Genomic DNA, 20,370 nt, shown 5'->3' with positions numbered 1-20,370 from the left:
CAAGTCAAGTGGCCTTGCCCCCTGAAATTCCAGCCTGCTCTCTAGACGTATAAAATAAGCTTTTTTTTTGAGTAAACAAGGCAGGCGTGCACTGAATGAGTTGCATGCTGATAGCATGCTGTTGCATGCTGATAGGGTGGGAATCAGTTAGGCCTTGTAGTACTGGTCAATTGGACTCTGTTCATCTGAGGACTCTATTTTTATTGTTTTTCTTTCTTGCTGTTCATTTTAGTGCTTTTTATTTCTTGCTGTAGGCATTGTTTTTGACCTAATTGCCTGTGTTTTTATTGTCATTTTTTGTTTTTCTTACCCCACTCTGTTGTCAGGTTTGTGTGATGTGAAGCACTTTGTTAACTCGCTTTTGAAAAGAGCTATTAACTTTTTTTATTTTATTTTTTTACTCCATTACATCCAGTATTATTGCTTTTTTTTATTATCTTCTTGTGTTATGCCACTTTCACACATGCAGGCTTGCCCTATATGGTATGAGGTCCTCAATCTCATGCTGACATATGGACTGAAGACAACATAACCAATGTAGGCTAACTATTGTGCACTACAGGTCAAAACAATAACATTTCCACTGTGTAACTGTAGGCCTATAGCCTATATGATGTGACAAATCCTGACATCTTGAAACCAAGGGGGAAAAACGTATTCACATCTTGAGTACACAAATGTTTAATTGAAGTTTAAAATGATAGGCTATAGCCTATATAAAATCAAACAATATTTCAAAATTCTGTCCTGCAATCTTTATTCCTATATGGCACACATGATGATGTATGATGATGATGATGATGATGAATTTGCTTAGGCCTAGTTTTATTAGTGATTTCCAGCTATTTTGGACAAATATGTGCATCAGTGCAATTAGAGCAAGGAACAATCACAAAATAAATAAATACAATAAAACAAGAAAGTCCAAGGCACAAGTTGTCAAGTCCATTTGACATAATATAGTGTCCATAATATAATGTTTATTTATTTATTTTCACATCAGATAAAATGAAATGAAATATTGAAGAAAAAAAGAAGAAGAAGAAAAAAAAAGAAAAGGAAAAACACATAGGTCTAACCACAATGCACAGATCTGGATGTTTGCCCATACCTGCGCCCCTGCTACTGGCACCGTAATGATCGCTTCCTACCGTCTTCCCCTCGAATTGGTAGATTCCAGAGGAGCTAGAACATCATGGCGATTGATGGTAAGTACACTGTGCTCACATGTGTTCTGTGGGACTCTATAACTTGCACAGGACAGAAAAAGAATGCTTTAAGACCTCGTGTTTCGTTTGACGCATCACATATCTGCCAGCTATGTGAAACACGCCGTGACTAGGACTACTGTAGAGGCAAAGGGCAGTGTTTCTTTCTACTGGTGCTGCTGGGATAGTGGATCCTTAAGTGTGCTGTGTAACCCATAGCGAAAAGAAATGTTTCAAAATGTAGACCAAAAAATGGCTCAAAATATACTTTGGAGATAAGCGAGCCTATAGATGAAAAATAATAATATTATATAGCTTATATGGGGCTCAAAATATATTTTCGACTATATTGATTCGCTGATTTATTTGTATATTTTCTCAACAGTGTGAAACATAGCTGCACTGGTGGTGCGGGTGCATGCGGGTTGTTTATTATATGTGCCCTCCACGGGACGCGACGCGCGCGTGCTCCTGTCAGCTGAGCGTGGTGCTGAAGTGGACAGCGACACTATTGGTGCCTTTCATGTGCTCCTGCATGCGCGCGGATTATTATGTCAGCCTCTCATATGGTCAGCCAGCCTTCACTGTGGGAGAGAGTGTGTGTCATGCCAATAATAATAGGTAATAATAACAGGCTATAATAATAGCCTACAAATTCGACAATAGCTGCTGCCTTTCATTAAAGTGAACGAGACAGACAGCCCGTGTTTTGAGGATGTCAGGCGGTGCATCACGTGTGTTTAATTTATAGACTTAATCTCCTTCACCCCGAGGGTGTCGCGTTCGTGTGCCAAAAAGGATGCGATGAGTGTTTGCTTGTAGATCTGTTCTTTTTTTGTGTGTGTGTCTTCATGCCAAGCGAGGAGGCGACACCGTCGTACTACGGGGTATGCATGTAGACCTACATGTTTGGCTTCAGCAGCAGGCACGCTGCTCGGTATTGACACCGTCACTGATGCCGTCACACCTGACAGGGAAGCAGGCAGGGAAACGTCAATGTCCCGCTGCTAGAAATGGCCTGGTGCATCATGCAAGGTGGTGATGACGGGAGAGATAGCCTACTACAGGGTATATACCATTTAAGAGTTGCATCATGCATGGCAGGTGTACTTTAGTAAAAAATTAGGTTATAACCTGTTTTTGTACTACAGTAAGCTATAGTTGCATCTCCTCCTGTAGTCTTTAACTCATGGCTGCTATAGGATGTTTGAGTAGCCTATTGTAAAATAATAATCGTGTTACATGTATTATGTTTATAATGCACTTTACACTTGAAACAAGTGCTGCTACAGAGTAAAATATTTGTATAAATGACACAACTATAGCCTATATATCTTTTTATAAATTCTTTACGATAGTTGTCCTACCATACATACATGCACACATTTTTCTTCTTTTTTATGGTATTATTGTTTAGGCATGAACATCTGTCTAGTAATTACCTCTGGGAACTCAGATTGAGTAATTTGTATCTCAGTATCACCCCAGTATAGGTTCATGTTTACAGAGACCATAGACATGTGATTAGAGCAAAGGTTCTCGAAGTGGGGTCCTGGGGTGGGGTTCCCAGATAATGATTGATAGTTCATCTTCACCACTATAACATGTACCGTAAATATAACTAGAGAATGGCTATTTTTCAATGTTTGATGTTATTAACATACCTGTACAGTAGATAGTAAAGGAATTCTGGACCAAATGACAGACCATGTCGGACCAAATCATGCATGTCTAAAAACAAAGCTTTTCTTACACTGGGGTCTCAGAGATAAAATGGATCCGTAGCCGATATGTCAATCAAATTGAGAATTACTAGACAACAGACATTTCTGAGAATGGAATGGAAGTAGAATAGCTTCTGTCTCAGGTTGTAATTTCTATTTACAAAATTGGTAATGTTGTGCCAACTGTATTTATTTGTTTACTTGTGTGTACAGTATGTGTGTGCTGTGCCCTGGGTCTGTGTGTGGATGCACACATGCGTGTGTGTGTGTGTGTGTGAGTGAGTGAGAGAGAGTGAGTCATGAAATGTTGATGTTTGTTTCGTGAACTTCTATCTTAAGACAGATTACAAGTATACTGGTCACATGGAGCTATATCTTAAGCCCGTATCAGAGTGTACGGTGGAGAGCTATCCACCGCAAATTTGAGGTGGAATGCTTTCCACCTCAAGTCACAAAATAACTGCAGGACATCATAGTACGCCACGGACACGGTGGAGACCTATTCACCGTGACTGACTAGTCTAGATTGACCAATCAGTGAACGGGGTGTAGAGCCTGTCTGTCTGATAGTAAAAACAGAGAGATGTGTTGGGACTTGCGGTGGAAAGCTCTCCACCGCGAGGAATGATGTAACGTTGTAGTTTCATGACTCAAAAAGACTCGAAAAGACTACACCGCGGTGTAAAGCCTTCCACCGCCCAGGCGACTATGATGCCGGCTTTACACCTCTGTGGACACACATGTGGTTTGTGCTAAATATAGTGTTTTGTCCTAAAATGCACATGAAATCTATCCTCAAATACTCTGCACTTTATCTTATCAAATACTTTGTTATGTAACACTATAGGCTACCGTGCCTGGAAAATTAAATAAACATCTGAATTGTCAGTTTGCTCAGTTGGTTCGAGCTAATTGGGTTGACATCTGGCCAGCGCTGGCATCTGTCACATCCCCTGCCTTCTGGGGACACAGCATATGGTTATGGTTGCACGGAGGAACAGGAAACAATAGAGTTTACCGTACATCTGACCCCTGACCTCTCACCTTCTTTACCTCAGGAGGGGGGAGGAGCTGTGGCGTGAATGAGCTCATCTGTGCCAGACGAGGTAAGGTGTGTGTGTGTGTGTGTGTGTGTGTGTGCGTGTGTGTGTGTGTATGTGTTCGTTCGTGCGTTACACACATATTCATTCATTCAATTTGTGGTTCGCAAGTATCCCATTCTCTCCTTTTCGTTTCCTACACTTAAAAAAATATCTTATTTCAAACGATTTTAAAAAGTTTAAGCAACTTTCCATCAATGTAAAACAATTCCAAAAAATGTCAAAAGCATATGGAATCATAATCGAATAATCTTCATAAATAACCCTAACCCACTAACTTGACTGTACACATGACATGTCCATTTGAAAGTGTAAGCATGGTCACAACATCCCAAAGCACTTTATTTCCCATCCTTAGTTCCTTGCTGCTCCACTCCACTGAAGTATGGCGCACAACAGCACAGACACAGTGTTTCTATGGTTATTGACTTCAGAAAATGCAATGTCTGGGTGTGAATTATGCATGGCATATCAAGTTTTAGTACACTTTGCCAAGAGGAGGGCAGCAGCGGGGTCATGATTTATTCAGAGTGCATGGGGGTTTTGTTTCGCATAAGCCATAGGGCTATATGTAAGCAAGACTTCAAGATTACCTGTGTTTTAACTAAACATGCACTAGGGTGACTTTGGTCAAAATACAATTATTTAATCAAAAAGAATGTCACTGGATAGTTCAGTGTTTTCCCCATTAGTGTCCCATCAGGCTGGAAAGATGGCTGTAACGTGACTAGGCCTATGTGTTATTGGAGAGACGTTAATTTGAAACAGGACGTTTCTGGACCGAGTGTCAATTTATTCAAATGATTAATTAATATGCTGTTTTCAGAGTCAGTGGTCAAGCTTGGTCAGTTTGATCATTTTATCATCGTTATTATTACCTGGTTTTGCTTCTTGCTGTATTGTATTTGCCAGCCTACTTGTCAGCATGATATATAAATATAGACCTGTGTGGTCTATTACTGTTTTGGCACAGAGCAAGTGTGTAGGTTGTTACACCTTTCATTACCTGGTAGGAAAAAAACTAACCTCAGATTCCTGTATCAGTACTGAGGTCCACTTCAGTAACTAAATCTGCTGTAACTAAAGCAGATTGATTTAGGATGAATAGTCTCTCTCTCTCTCTCTCACACGCACACGCACACACAGAGTAGTAGACTGAAAAAAAGAGTGTGTGTGTGTGTGTGTGTGAGAGAGAGAGAGAGACACACAGAGAAAGAGAGATGGAGAAAGATAGAGAGAGAGTGAAGACAGAGATAGTACACGCTGATCCGTTCTGCTGTTTCGAGTCTTTAGTTTTGACACACATCTCGGGACACTTAGCCTATGTCTATGAATGTAGTTGTTATGAATCGAATGTGACTTCAGTTCACGGGTCACCACTAATCCTCAGTGAGTTGCTAGGCAGCGAGGACAGGCTCTGAAAGGCAAGGCTAGCTGTACTACTGTTCCCCTCGATGGTGCGCACCGAGGGAGGGATCCACTTACCAAAGATGTCTACATTATTCATGTGCAGTTGACAAGTACAGAACAGGGCCATGGGCCATGCATGGGTTGTCACCACCTTTTGAGTAAAACAGGGTCATAAGCTACAGTAACGTTATTTGGACAGGAGGCTACGGGCCCCCATTGGCTCGTTCAACGGAGCTGTCACCTGTGAGAGTTGAAAGGTAACAATAGTTGTATCGGTTGTTCCGCTGGATTGGATTAAGCACAGAAGGGATTTATTGCAGGCCAAGTTACCACATTGTTTTTGTTTTCATCTCCCCCCTATGATGGAGTTATGCCTGGTAATGTGCTAGTAGTGTATTCTCTGCAGTTGTGTTTTTTTGGGGGGAATGGAGATCTATAAAAGAGGACGGTCATGCAAAGATTGGGTAAGCTTCTCCTTACACATCTGTATCATTCATCATTGTTGACATTGTGCAGCTCTATAGGCAGCTCTGGTTGTTGGACTGTCTTCTCTGCATGTTATTGTAGCGAGAACAGCCTGTCCTCAAGAACAAGTTCAGGCTATATGCAGCATGGGCACGTTAGATAAAGTATACATTCTCCCTTCTGGATCTGTTAGCCTCCCGGGGCCTGACGTGAAGTGTTTTTTTGTGGAGCAACCTGGCATAGGAATGGTCCACCAATGACCTATAATAATGGTTGAGTTCACATCTATTCAAAGGATAGGGGGAAGCTCACATAGAAACATTAGTGATTTTAATTGTATAGCTGTAGTTTTGCTCTACTTTTTCACACCATACTTTGAGGACTTGCATGGCTGGTAAAATGTTGCATGAGGTCAAATCTGAACTGTTACGGTATAGCCTACCAACCACTGTGGCTGGTAGTTTCAAGTTTCCCTGTGGTTGCTGTGTGGTTCACTTGGTCTGATCGGTCTATACTAGTGTACTGTCTTCTTAACGCTGTCTTGCTGGGTTTTATTGTCTTGCGTTGCAGTTAGATCCAGGTCCTCTGCGACTCTAATAAAAATAGCACATCAGCAAAGCCGGGCTGCATATTTACATGAAGTATCGCTGGCCTACTTAGAGGGCTGTAGATTACATCTGTTATGTCTTTGGAGTGAAACAAGAAAAAGGAGGAAAGAAACTGGCAATGTTAATGTTGCAGGATATCAAATATATATATATATAATATATATATATAAAGTATATATAATTATTATAATTATGCCATTATGTCATTATGTAAATTACATCATTATTACAGTTTATGTCAACATAAAACGTCATATAAAATACCGAACATAAAGCTGTCATTTAAATAAACTAGCCAATGTACAGCAGGGGTTTTCAAAGTGGGTGACGGGGCACCCTGGGGTGCCGTGACAGCAGTCCAGGGCTGCCGCAAGATCATTTGATATTATTTGATAATATTACAGTATTTGAAAAAATATTATTTAGTATAATTTTAAACAAAGTACAAAGTTATTATTATCAGTTCTAACCAAAATGGCTATTATCTCAACGTTTTCCTCGCAACATAATCACTAAAATATCGTCACTGTTGGGCAGAAACCTTGCATCTCCAAGTTTCTTTAGCCCTGCTTCATCATACAAGACCGTCGCACAAAATTAGTGAAAACAGCCGATCTACAAGCACACAACGCCTCGCGATGTGTGCTTGTAGATCTGCTGTTTTCACTAGTTTAGCACATTTTATAGATGATAAATACAAAATGAACGGTTTTTGACATACAAGGTTTCCATCCGACAACGACGATATGCTATAAATATAAGGTGCTGGGAGAGAAAATTATTATGTAGGGGTGCCTCGGATTAAAAAATATTTATGGGGTGCCATGAGACAAAAAAGTTTGGGAACCCCTGATGTATATAAAAGATTTCCTTTTTCTTTCTTTCATATGATGATGAAACCCATCATATTCACTGTCATCTCTAATGCTCAACCTTCCTTTCTTCTTCTTCTTCTTCTCTCTGTCCTTCTCTTCAGTCTCTCCCGAGCTCCTTGGCGTCCTGTCCTCTCTCGCCGCCTTCATGGCGCTGATGGCTCTGTGTTTTCTTTACTTCAGCAACAAACTGTCAGTGGAGAGCACCAGCGATCTGTCTCGTCTCCATGGCCATAAGGACCAGCCAGGTAAAGACACGTGTGTTCACCACAGACCCGTACATGTACAGGCACTAGGCATGGGACCATATGAAAATGTCATATCACGATTATTGTGACCAAAGAAATCGCGATTTACGATATTATCGTTGCGAGAATCTAAGCATTCCCAACATCCGTTATCCTGGGGCGGAACGTTTGCCAAAAAATAGCCGATCTGCAAGCTCAGAACGCACCGCAACACAACGCGTTGTGAGCTTATAGACAAAGAGATTTGGTAGAGAGTGAAAAAAATACTGTGTCAAGTACCGGTACGTATATTATAAGTACGTTTCACCAATAGATGGTACTGGATATGCAGCGCGGCAAATAAAAGGTGAATTGATCCCAGTGCATGACGGAGGACGATTTCACGATAAATTAAAACTCCACGATAAGATTATTGTTTTTTATCACGATAAACGATAATATGGCTTATCGTCGATATCATCCCTATTCTTCACAGACCATACATGTACAGGCACATGTTACAGGGAAACTTAGATGATTGTAACCTGCATCACAATCTCTGTTTTAGGAAATCTGTTAATCTGTTTAGTTTATAGTCTGAATCTGAATCTATTTATTGGCCCAGTATTTTCTTAATTTTTTATATTAAAGGACAACTTTAGTTTTTTACAACAAGGGTTCATATTTTAGATTGTAATTAGAGAATATAAAAGATGAGTATTAAAATTATTTAATTAACTTCTTTCTATTGTTTTAGAGATTCTTATTTCAGTGGTTTGGGGCATGCGTACAAGTGGCTAAATATGTCATTTTACACAGAATAAGCCCATTCCCAAGATACAATGCAACCTTTCATGGTTGGATGTGATATATGGGGGCTAGAAGTGTTACTGTAAATAGCAGTAAAGAAACTGCTGGCTTATTGTGTCTAAAAAGACACATTTAGCCACTTGTACGCATGCCCCCATGCGTACGCATGCCCCACATTTTAGCACGGTAAACGCGATAAAACAATAGAACGAAGCAAATGAAAACATTTTAACCCTCACGTTGTCTTTTCTGTAATTACAATCTAAAATATGAACCCTTGTTGTAAAAAAACAAAGTTGTCCTTTAACCACTTGAACCCTAGTGTCCATATTCTGAGAACCTTTGCCAAAAATAGCCGATCTACAAGCTCACAACGCCTCGCAGTAGATCAGCTATCTTCGGCAAAGGGGTTTGGTGTAGAGGGGGAAAAGAGCTGACTAAGGACAGAGTAAAAGGTCAAGCTCATAAAGTATTGACGGTTCAAGTGGTTAAATATCTAAAAATACAAATTGACGTGAATCCAAAATACGCTGATGATTGTGCTGTCAAACAATTAAACTATATGGAATATATGAAAAGGTTGTGGGGGTCGCTGCTTCATCTCTCTCTCAACTAAGGGGTCCTTGGCCTGAAAACGTTGAAGACCCCTGCACTATTTCATTGTTCTTGTCTCCGTACATATACATTATAGAGACTAGAATATAGTTTATTTTGTATAGCACTCAATCTAACAAATTGAACTTGATTAAAGTTCACCATTGCTCGTAGTAGTGAAGGCTACATGCAACAACAAAAAACATTTCAGGTGCTGAGCAACAAATACGTACATTGGAGAAGAAGGAAGGGAAGTTTGCACACTGTAACTCAGCTCCCAGTAGAATGTGTTAAAAAAAATGTTCTGTTTTGACCACTGTGGGTCTTCATCAGGTACTGATGAAGACCCACAGTGGTTGAAAGGTTGATCAATACAAGAGCCGTTGAATAATGCCCTCAATATTCATGAGTAATACAGTACTCCCGTTTCTCTATAGGGAGTTTAAGCAAAGACGGTTTTCAGGATGGCTCCGCTAGGCGGAAGAACAGCTGCTATGACGCAATCGCCATAGCAGTCAAAATCGTTAAGCAAACAGCTGTCGGCGACGGGTTCCCACCCCTTTTACTGAACTCTGGTTCCCATGGTGACGCGTCCATGCAGCAGACGTTGTAGACACTATGTGGAAAGCTAGTTTCTGCCGGTGTAGGATGGGCTGCGACGGCTAGAAGGTTTATATATCGAGCACTGATCCATTTCCGGTTACCATAGTGGACTGCTGTATCTGTCCTTGCTTAAAGTCCCTTATATTCAACATTGGGGTGGGGGTCACACACACACACACACGTCAAATTGCAGGGTGTGACAAATGTTCATAACCACATGTCCGCCCGTGTTCAGTGCCTGTGTTGAGCTAATCCGTAGCGGCGTAGAGGGAGCGGGGACGGCGTGGGAGACAACATGGCGTTCTTCAAGAGCTTCCAGAGCAACCTCCCTTCCGTCAACATCTCCGCCATGATGGAGTCGGTCACCAGCGGCGTGGGCGAGCTGTCGAGCGCCGTCAGCGACGCCGCGACCGCCGTCAGCGGCACGGTGTCCGAGCAGGTCACCGCCGCCATCAGCAAGGTGGACGACGGAGGAGGAGGAGATGCCGAGGCCAGCCAGGACGAGTCGGCGGAGGCCGCGGTGAGCTCCAACGCCAGCCAACAGGAGTGGGAGTGGCGGGACGGCGGCTGGAGGGTGAAGAGGACGCCGGAGGAGCTGGAGGAGGACGAGCGCAAGAAGCAGGAGCAGCGGGAGTGGGAGGAGAAGCGCGAGGAGAAGAGGAGGGAGAAGAGGGAGCGGCAGCTGGAGCGGGAGGCCCAGGAGGCCCAGAGGCGCAAGGACGCGGGCGAGGAGGACGAGCCCGAGGAGGAGGAGGAGGAGGAGAAAAAGGAGGACAAGGCTGTGAAGGGACACCGTGGCGGTGGTGGTGGGAAGAAGGAGGACAAGCAGGCAGAGGAGGAGGAGGAGGAGGAGGAGGAGGAGCCCGCCGAGGGCGAGGACGCAAAACCGTCGCCCAAAGCCGTGGCGAAAAGCGGGGAGTCGGAGAAGGACAAGGAGAAAGAGGCGAGTCCGGGGAAAGAGGGAAAGGTCACGCCGGCCTCGCCAACGAAGGAGAAGATTCCGGAAAAGAAGAAGGTCAAGTGTACTTTACTGTAATAGATAAGAGTAAATAAAAAACATTTTGATTTTTAATTCATTCTTATAGTTTATTTTGCTGAATGGATAATCAAATTAACTTATGTTTAAGATGTTTCACAGTGGTGGAAATTAATTGCATCTTCTCAAGTACTTTAAATACAAATTTGAGGTACTTTTGAGTATACTTGAGTATTTCCATTTCTTTATACTTTATGCTTCTACTCGACTACTAATCTCAGAGGCAAATATTGTACATTTCACTCCGCTACAGTTATTTGACGGCTCTAGTTACATTGCAGATTTAGATTATTAATAGAAAACATACATTAATTGATAAATGATTATGTATTATTATAAGTTAAGCTACGCAGCAGCTGAGCAGCGCATAAACAAATTAAAACCAGTACACACTGCAATGTTAAAGTGATAAATTCATTAAAGCATTACTACTGTAATTACAATCCAATAACATGATTGTGAAATGAGCCACTCTGCATCGTAAGTACTATAAGTTTGGTATTGATGCCAATACTACATTTTGAATAGATGACTTTTATTTTCAACAGATTATGTAAGAATTTATATATTATGGTATTGCTATTGATATTTTACTCAAGTGAACATATATCTCAGTACTTCTTCCACCACTGATGTTATATGAGAAGCACCTGTGTAGCTTTGTGGCCGAGACAAAACTGTCTTGGCCACAAATAAAGTTGAACCTTGAACCTTGAAGGCCGCGAAAGACAGCGCAAAGAAGTCGAAGAAGGACACGGAAAAAAAGAAGTCGAGGAAAGACACGGAAAAAAAGAAAAAGAAGAAGAGCAAGAAAGACAAAAAGAAGAAATCCAGCAAAGGTCAGAGCGGTGTGCTGTTTGTCTTTCACTGCTGCTCTCCTTCTCTTCTTCACTTCCAGTCCTGCTGTGCAGCGGTTTGCAGCTGACCTTTCTTTCAGCCTTGGAATAGACTGTCTGTAGAAATTGCTTTCATTTCGATCGTTCTAGCTCGAACTGCTGTGCGCAAAATCTACATAATGACCCGTCTTTCTTCACCTCTGTTAACTGTGTTGTAAAATGTGCTATAAAATGTTGATAAAAACTTTAACTGCTAATTATACTGCGTTGTAACGGGACTGCCTTGTGTGCTGTTCAGAGGGGGGCTCATCAGAGAGCGAGGAGGAGAAGGTTCCGGATGCAGCTTCAGGCCACAAGAACGCTGTTGGCTCCGTGTGGAACAACAGACAGAAACTCACCGCTGAGCAAGAGGGCTACAGCAGTGACGCCTCCAGTGCACAGGGTGAGTGACAACAATTTACAATTTAGGCATAATTAATTAATTAATTTAATCCAGAGCGACTTACAATAAGTAAGGTAACACATCAAACAATAAGCAAGCTAATACATAATACATCAAATATATAGAAATATCAATCTAGAAAAAATAAATTACATAGGTAGACCGAGCACTAAATAAGCTTTATATAAAAACCTAAAACAATAAAATTGCTGTCTAGCTATCATGTATGGTCATTGGGGGAAGGGGGGTGCTACGGTAAGTGCTATGGGCCTACGTGAAGTCTGAATAGGTGAGTCTTCAGGACACTGCGGAAGCCAGGGAGTGAGTCTGTTGTTCTAAGTGCGACATGGGAGTTTATTCCACAGTATGGGGGCCAGGAGAGTGAATAGGACGAGTGGATTTTTGTCCTGGGTTTTTTAGTGAGGGTTCTGTCATCAGTGACAGCAGTGTTGAATACATTTGTGCATTAATACATGTTATATCATGTTAAAGCGATACAGTACAATCTATGTGACGATCCAATTGTAATGGCAGTACTTTCTAAACACTGCATTCTCACTCAGACATTGCACGAGCGAGGAGAGCACCTATAGATACGCACCTATAGATACACACTACACGACCCTTGCACCTGTCCTGGAGATCTCTGTATCTGTCTGTCCTTGTCCCTTTGTGCCCATATACTGTATGGTGCTGGCTAATTTGTTTGCGCCTGATGCCCTTTCTACACATTGACGTTAGACAACACACTCCATATTTGGGGCGTATAGCTGCATTGGGAATTCTTTATATGGATGAATCATAGTGACATGAGCATGACGGCGTGGCCTCCCTTAAGACAATTGTATGACTAAGTGGTCCTTACCCGTTTGACCTCCTCATCTACCCTCCTTTTCATCTCCTCCTCTTCCTCCACCTCCTCCCCTCCTCTCCTCCTTCTCTTATCGGTCAGACGGACGGACAGCCATTTGGTCAATTAATAGTTAGATATACAGTATGTGCTCCTCGTTTGTACCGCTGAGTAGTTTAACTAAATAGGTATAGTATATAGTTAAACTTTTTATATATGCATATCCAGTACAGTTTTCATGCAATCTGGGAACAAGTCAACAAAGTCAACAAAAAGTCAAAAAAAAAAAAAAAAAAAAAAAGGAAAAACAGCACGCTCTCTGTTTTGTTCCTTGAGAGATTAGTTCTCATGTAACATATACCATGTCTCCAGTAACATACAACACCACACCCACCATATCATGTTACCCTCTCTCTCTCTCTCTCTCTCTCTCTCTCTCTCAGCAGCCTTCAAGAGAAATTGTCTTGTCCAAACTCTCCTGAACTTGAACGCAGCATCTTATGTTGAAAGAATTGCCCTCTCTGTGTAGAAATCCACGCCGTTACGCCACATCTCCAGTATTGACTTTGATCATGCTTAGTTCAGTGTGGTATCAAGCACCGAAAATATCCGACCTCCAAGCTCACAACGCTTGGAGGTCTGCTATTTTCGATATTTTCAACAAAAGGCCCTTTTAGAAATGACAGCCCTCTGCCTCTCTAACATTCTCTGCACCGCCCTGCAGCCAACATCATCCATCGGATAAAGCGAGACCATTCTCTGAACGAACTCCAGCCTCCGCCGTATCAGGACGAGGACACGTTGGCGCGCGTCCCGCGCTCCCGCTCGGGTCGGGCGGTCCGGAGGGGCTCGTCTCTGGAGCGCTCCAAGGGCTCCAGCGAGGCCAGCGTGGACCAAGACACCGAGAGCTACCTCAACAAAGGCTACGAGGAGGACGTGCCCAGTGACAGCACCGCTGTGCTGGGAGCAGAGGTCAGATACTGTAATCCCCCCTGATTTACACACATACTCCCTCTTGGGTGTGGGGCATTAAACTTTTATCACATCTCATTATCCCATAAAACAGGCCATGGCCTCTCTCACTCCCTCCGTGACTTAATAGAAGTCAGAGCTAAGGCCAAGAGGTACTGTATTGTTTACCTTTGCCTTGCCACACAGGGCCACGCAATAGGCAGAGGGCAGAAAAGTAGAGATTATCACTGGAAAGTGTGTGTTACTCAATTCATTGTGTTGGTGACTGATTTACGGGACGCTGTTTAAATGAGGCTGGTTTAGAGCCTCACACATTTGACCTGCAGTACTCACTGACTCATGACCATCTGGAAACATATTATGGAATCACAGGAATATGCTATATCCTAACTCTTTCCAACCCCTCCCACTCTCTATGTGAATCGTGTATTTTGTCACTGTCGGGAACAAGTCTCCAAGTTTCAAATGTCAAATTTGTATGTTTTTTTGGTAAAGTAAAGCCCTGCCTCATCATACAAGACTGTCGTACAAAATTAGCAGTGCGAGGCGTTGTGCGCTTGTAGATTGGCTATTTTCACTATTTTAAATCACTTTTAAAATGATAAATAAAAAATCAAACCTCGGTTCAAAGTGAAGCGGTGAACTTTTATTCTATGTGTTCTAGAGTTATGAACTCTGTGATCTATACATTCTTTATATTCTGAATGAATTAATGATTTTATCTGGAGGGCCGAATTGTCATGTGAAGCTTGACCAATCCTCAAAGTATCCAATCATCAGACCGGGACGGACACTACACACATACGGACGGACGGACGGACGGACGGACGGGACAGGACAGATAAAACCTGTTAATTCTGGACTGATATGACCATATATGGACATGGGACACACATTTTGTTTTTGAAAAACCCTATTCATTCTGGACTGATATTCTGGACGTACGGGACAGATAAAACCTGTTAATTCTGGACTGGAGGTGACAGCCATTTTGTTTTTGATAAAACCTGTTCATTCTGGACTGGGATGACCATATATGGACATGAAACACACATTTTGTTTTTGAAAAAACCTGTTCATTCTGGACTGAAATGACCATATATGGGCTTGGGACACACAAAGCCACTCATTGGAAGCGGCTTTCACCGCTTCAAAAACAAACGGTTTTGGACATGTAGGTTTCCACCCGACAACAACAATTTGCTTCTCTATAATTCATCTCTCTCTCTCTCTCTCCTCTCCCTCCCCAGGACGGCTCTGGTCCCATGCTCCCCTCCGCCTACGAGCCGGAGCCCCTGGCCAAGTACGGCACGCTGGACGTGGCCTTCGAGTACGACTCGGGCGAGCAGTGGCTGGCCGTCACCGTCACGGCGGCCACGGACATCCCCGCCCTCAAGCAGACGGGCAACATCGCCTGGCAGGTGCACCTGGTGCTGCTGCCCACCAAGAAGCAGCGGGCCAAGACGGGCGTCCAGAAGGGCCCGTGTCCCGTCTTCACGGAGACCTTCAGGTAGGGATGGAGCTCCAAACAATTAAGGGCCCGCTACAAACTCGATGACTAATGTATTGAGTAACCGGTATCAATAAGCTTTGGGCTTATCAAGCTTGTTATTGAGAATAGTGGCCTGTGACGTCATGTTTAAAGAGGTGGTGCCATAGTTTTGTACTTTTTCTGTTTTTCACGTGTCTATGAGGTTGAAAGTACATCATTGGACCCCCTGGTGTGGTTTTTATGAGCAATTATGTATTATGTACTCCATTTCTCTTGGAGGCTGCCACCTTGTGGTCAAAAGTGTCAGTTAAAAAACAAAGATACTTTACATCACAGAATCAACTCCTCCCCTAATTACCATTCACCCAACACTGTGGGGTGTGGCTAACTTCAGCCACCATGACATCCATGCATACTTAATGAACTGGGGGTGTGGCCACATAAAAACCCAATTTTAACTCTTTCTGTACACTTTTTTGGAAAAAATCTTCCTCCTAGTATAATCATAATACCTGATAGTCATGTTTTAGAGGGGGGGGGGGGGGGGGGGGGGAATCATGGCACCACCTCTTTAAACAATTAAGACAAGAGGCGAAATCAAGAAATTATTACAGTACTATTCATAATATAACACTTCCGTTTAACACTTATTGCACACTAATGAATGATTCTTTTAATGATATAATGATAATATTTGTTACTTTTGTCAATTGTCATGTCATCTTCATAGATGGTGTTCAGCCTCAAACTCACAGTCACAACAATTGGACAATAAAAAAAGATACCAGTTCGGTTAAGAATTTGTCGTCTCACATCTTTCCACAAAATATTAGGAAACGCTCAATAGTGGGCTCGATAAAAGCCCGGCTCAATAAGCAGGTTCGATAAGGTGCTCATTACCAATAAGGATTAACGAGCTTCATCCCTATCTTCAGGTTCTCACGGGTGGAGCAGGAGGCCCTGGGCGACTACGCCGTGCGCTTCCGCCTCTACAGCGTGCGGCGCATGAAGAAGGAGAAGGTCCTGGGGGAGAAGATCTTCTACCTGACCAAGCTCAACCTGCAGGGCAAGATGGCGCTGCCCGTCACCCTGGAGCCGGGCTCTGAGCTCACGGTGAGAGGCTTTCTGACACCTTCTCACACTTTGGACACAGTTCATATCTGGAACGCTCTTTTAACTCAGGAGAGTGTTAATATTGGTTATGACATTGATCTGTCTTCATATTTGAATACTGACTCATTCATTATTATCCAAACATATCTGATGCTTCTTAAAGGACAACGTCATATAATTGGTGCTCACTAATGTTCATGATAAACATTGGTCAAAAAGAATTCTACTCGATCTGGGTCTCATAGGAGGAATGTGGACACCTCAGAAACCTGCCTACCAGTGACATCATTATTAGGTATTTTTTTTAAACAAGATTTCAAATTTCTTATTTCCATTTGTGTTAATGCGAGAACAATGGCTTCCATTATACGTAGCATGCTAACTTTCTAGGAATAGAAAGCATGCAGTTTCTATTAGCTTGGATTTCCCATCGATGATGTCACTGGTAGGCGGGTTTCTGAACTGTCCACAGCCCTCTGAGACACAGAGTGAGTAGACACTTTTTCCTATATTATGAAGAGCATAATAGTGAGGACCTGTAGTGGGTGTCCCCAGATGATTAACTTAATGTGCAACATTGTTTTCTCACTCAACAGTAAACAAACCAAGATATATAAGTCTATAGAGGGTATCTGCACATTTCTATAAAGTGACTGTTTATTAGGACTTTTAAGACCCATGTAATATTGTCAAATATTAGAGTCAGAAATTGTGAAAATAGCATACAAAATGTAATGCATCAACTCTTAGAGCTCGTCAGGGTGGGAGGTTAAAATAAAATATGATTATTTTGGGGGTCACGCCGGCCTGAAAAGGTTGAGAACCACTTCTTTTTAGCAGTTGACTGACAGTATGGTGTTTGTTCTCGGCAGGGCTGTGGCTCTCTGGTGAGCGTATCCCGCAGTGCAGGAGCTCTATCCTACCGGTCCAGTGGAGACTCCTTACCGGAGATCCTCCTGGGGCTCATCTACAACGCGGCCACGGGTCGCCTGTCTGCTGAGGTCATCCAGGGAAGCCACTTTAGAACCACGGCCTCTGACAAACCTACAAGTGAGTGGGGGATGGGGTGGTAACCGCGGTCATGTGATGCATACCGTGGGGGTTGAGTTCATTGCCGTCATAATAATAATTATTATTTCTTACCATAGCTTACCATAAACGAACGCTAATCATTGTTTAGTTATCATCATTGATTCTCTTCCACCCGATGTTCAAGGGCCTGTGGAAAAACAAAATGTATCGCTCGTTATTTCAAAGTGAAACAGAAGCAACAAAGTAAACAGTTGGCCTTCGATTGAAACTGCTTATAGAGAACTCTCTTCTCTAAGGGCTTTGTTCAGACTGTAGGCACATCTGTTCTGTTTCTCAAATACTTTAGTAAACTACTGACTGTCCTGTGTTCACACTGTTATTTGTGATCAAACTGGATTTGTGTAATTCCGACCGTCCGTCCGTCCGTCCGTCCGTCCGACCGACCGTCGACCTATCTGCATTGGTTGCTGTGTTAATGATGGCATGATGTCCATCAGCTCATAAAATGGGCAACTACTTCGTCCTGCCCCGCTTTTGTTGTTTCCATCTCTTATCTCCCTCCTTATGTTTAGAGTTTAGTTTTTTTTATTTTTCTCTGGCACGCAGCCATGTCCTTCTATGTCTTCATATTATGGTCTTTTCCTGTACATTCCATCAAGCTTCACCTATACTGAGGCATCCCCCAAGTGCTAGCAGAAAGGTAATATCTCCCTCTGTCCAGGGGCTGTTGTTCTCAATAAGCGTCTTCCATAACGCTACCACTCACATGTTAATAACTTCGGTAAAAATGGTTTGTTAGCCACTGTGAGTGGCTGGAGACACATCTTTAGAAACCCATTTAAACTACACACTACTTATGAAGTACAAAATTGGTTAGCAAAAGTCTGTTTCCATGTGCTGTTTACACTTAATACATCAATCTGGTTCCAATCTGGATATGCCAAAAACAGATTTGAAAGACGCAGCTTAAAGCTTATTATAGCGATAAGCAATAATAAGCAAGAAGTCGAACCGCTGGGATAAGTTGCTTTTTCACCGCGGTAATACACATTCCATACCATCACAGCCCTACAAGTGAGTACAAAGCTCCCTCTGCAGATGTCCTTGGCTTTTGTCTATTTCTATTTCTAACACAAAGATCTTTCTACAATGGCTGGTGAGCCGTTCTACACAGCAAGATGATGAGTGTTCAATATTTTGCTGTGTAATGGGAATTATGGGAATTTTACATTCAGTGTATATATCCCTGCTAGAGATACACATGACATGGCAGTTATTTCTGCAGTGCAAACTGGCATTACTCCAAGCAACATGCAACAAAGTGAGAAATTACATTTTTCAACAAGATTAAAAACAACTTCCTGGGTTGTTCAGCAAAGTTTCTTGGGAAACATTTCCTGTGTATCTCTACCTCTTAGTCTTTTTACTTGTCTTGTTTCTTCTCTGACTTTTTCCTCTTTCCATCTCTGTGTGTGCTGTGCTGTGCTGTGCGTCACAGATGGTCTGTTTTGTTGTATAAAACACTTCGTAGGAGGACAGCTTTATATCATGAGAGGTGAGTCAGCTGCCACTGACCTTTTGGCCTCCTTCATGTCGGATCATGTAATTACTTATTATCATTAATTATTATGATCTGTGGTAATGCTGGAAAGGAACAAATATGTCTTCCTTTGCAAGTTTGTTTCCCCCCACAAATATTGTCTCTGACTTCTCTCTATTCGCAAACGTTCATCACAGAAAACAGTATAAAACTGGGGTTTTCAACAGGGGGTCCGGGACTCCTAGGGGGTCCTCAGAGTTACTACAGGGGGTCCTTCAAAACTTTTTGTGATAGAAACCTTTTTTATATTAACCACTTGAACCCTAACGTCCATTCCATATTCTGAGAACTTTAGCCAAAAATAGCAGATTTTATATAGCAAAATAGCTGCTATTTTCAGCAAAGAGGTTTGGTGTAGAGGGGAAAAAAGAGCAGACTAAGTACAGAGCGAAAGGTCAAGTTAACTAAGTATTGACGGTTCAAGTGGATTCATTGACATGAATCCAAAATACACTGATGATTGTGCTGTTAAACGATGAAACCATATAGAATCTGGGGGTCCCTGCTTCATCTCTTTCTCTCAGCTAAGGGGTCCTTGGCCTGAAAACGTTAAAGGCCCCTGGTCTAAAACCTAGCCCAGTTGTCAAAAAGTGTAGTGTTTTGACATGTGGTGTAAAACTACTAGTACTCGGGTGAAGAATATTTCAGAAGCATCCTCCACTCATTTCTAGAATAACGATCATCCCTCAAATACAGAGCGAAACAAACACAAATTCCCAGTGAGCGCCATTATCTCCTGCATTACCGACATGCGGCCACAAGATGTCAGTCTCACTCACACCAAACTGTCTCTCTCTCTCTCTCACCTCTGGGTCACAGACACCTATGTCAAGCTGACCATGCTGGACTCCAAGGGGAAGGAGATGTCCAAGTGCAAGACGGCCGTGTGCCGCGGCCAGCCCAACCCCACCTACAAGGAGAGCTTCGTGTTCCAGGTGGCGCTGTTCCAGCTGTCCGAGGTCTCCCTGGTGGTGTCGGTGTTCTGCTGCCGGAGCAGCATGAAGCCCCGGGAGCGGCTGGGCTGGGTGTCCCTGGGACACAGCAGCACCGGCGAGGACCAGCAGAACCACTGGGCCCAGATGAAGGAGGCCGAGGGACAGCAGGTCAGCCACTGGCACACGCTCTCAGACACGTAGAACCAGGAGGCGAGAGGCAAGAGAGGAAGTCGAAGGAAGATGTTCTTGATATGGATCATGAAATTATTTAACCTATAGGGTCACCACCGTGGCGGCTGAGAATCCCCCTGAAGAAGAAGGGATAAGGGGGGGTGTGTTTGTGTGTGCACGGCCTGCCCGGTGCTGCTGGTAGTGATGTGGGTGTGTGTGGGTTTGTAAAGTTAAGTGGGAGGGAGGACTGGCAATATTTCTGGTCTTCAC

The 20,370-nt window shown here is 42.9% G+C and overlaps 1 protein-coding gene across 1 annotated transcript; it reads left to right on the top strand.

Moving 5' to 3' along the window:
• Positions 1-9,916: 9,916 nt before the first annotated feature.
• syt14b (synaptotagmin XIVb) lies at positions 9,917-20,130 on the top strand (the record flags this gene model as incomplete). The annotated part of the gene is made up of 9 exons (XM_080744845.1): positions 9,917-10,636; positions 11,376-11,496; positions 11,792-11,935; positions 13,510-13,757; positions 15,008-15,267; positions 16,185-16,362; positions 17,235-17,412; positions 18,893-18,949; positions 19,814-20,130. The coding sequence occupies 9 exons, from the start codon at positions 9,917-9,919 to the stop codon at positions 20,128-20,130; spliced, it is 2,223 nt and encodes a 740-aa protein (XP_080600971.1).
• Positions 20,131-20,370: the final 240 nt, after the last annotated feature.

Source organism: Nannobrachium achirus, assembly GCF_963921795.1.
Source record: "Nannobrachium achirus genome assembly, chromosome: 16".
In the NCBI taxonomy this organism is placed as follows: Eukaryota; Metazoa; Chordata; class Actinopteri; order Myctophiformes; family Myctophidae; genus Nannobrachium; species Nannobrachium achirus.
The sequence above is the reverse complement of the archived record's forward strand: the minus strand, read 5'-3'. Positions and strand labels throughout refer to the sequence as shown.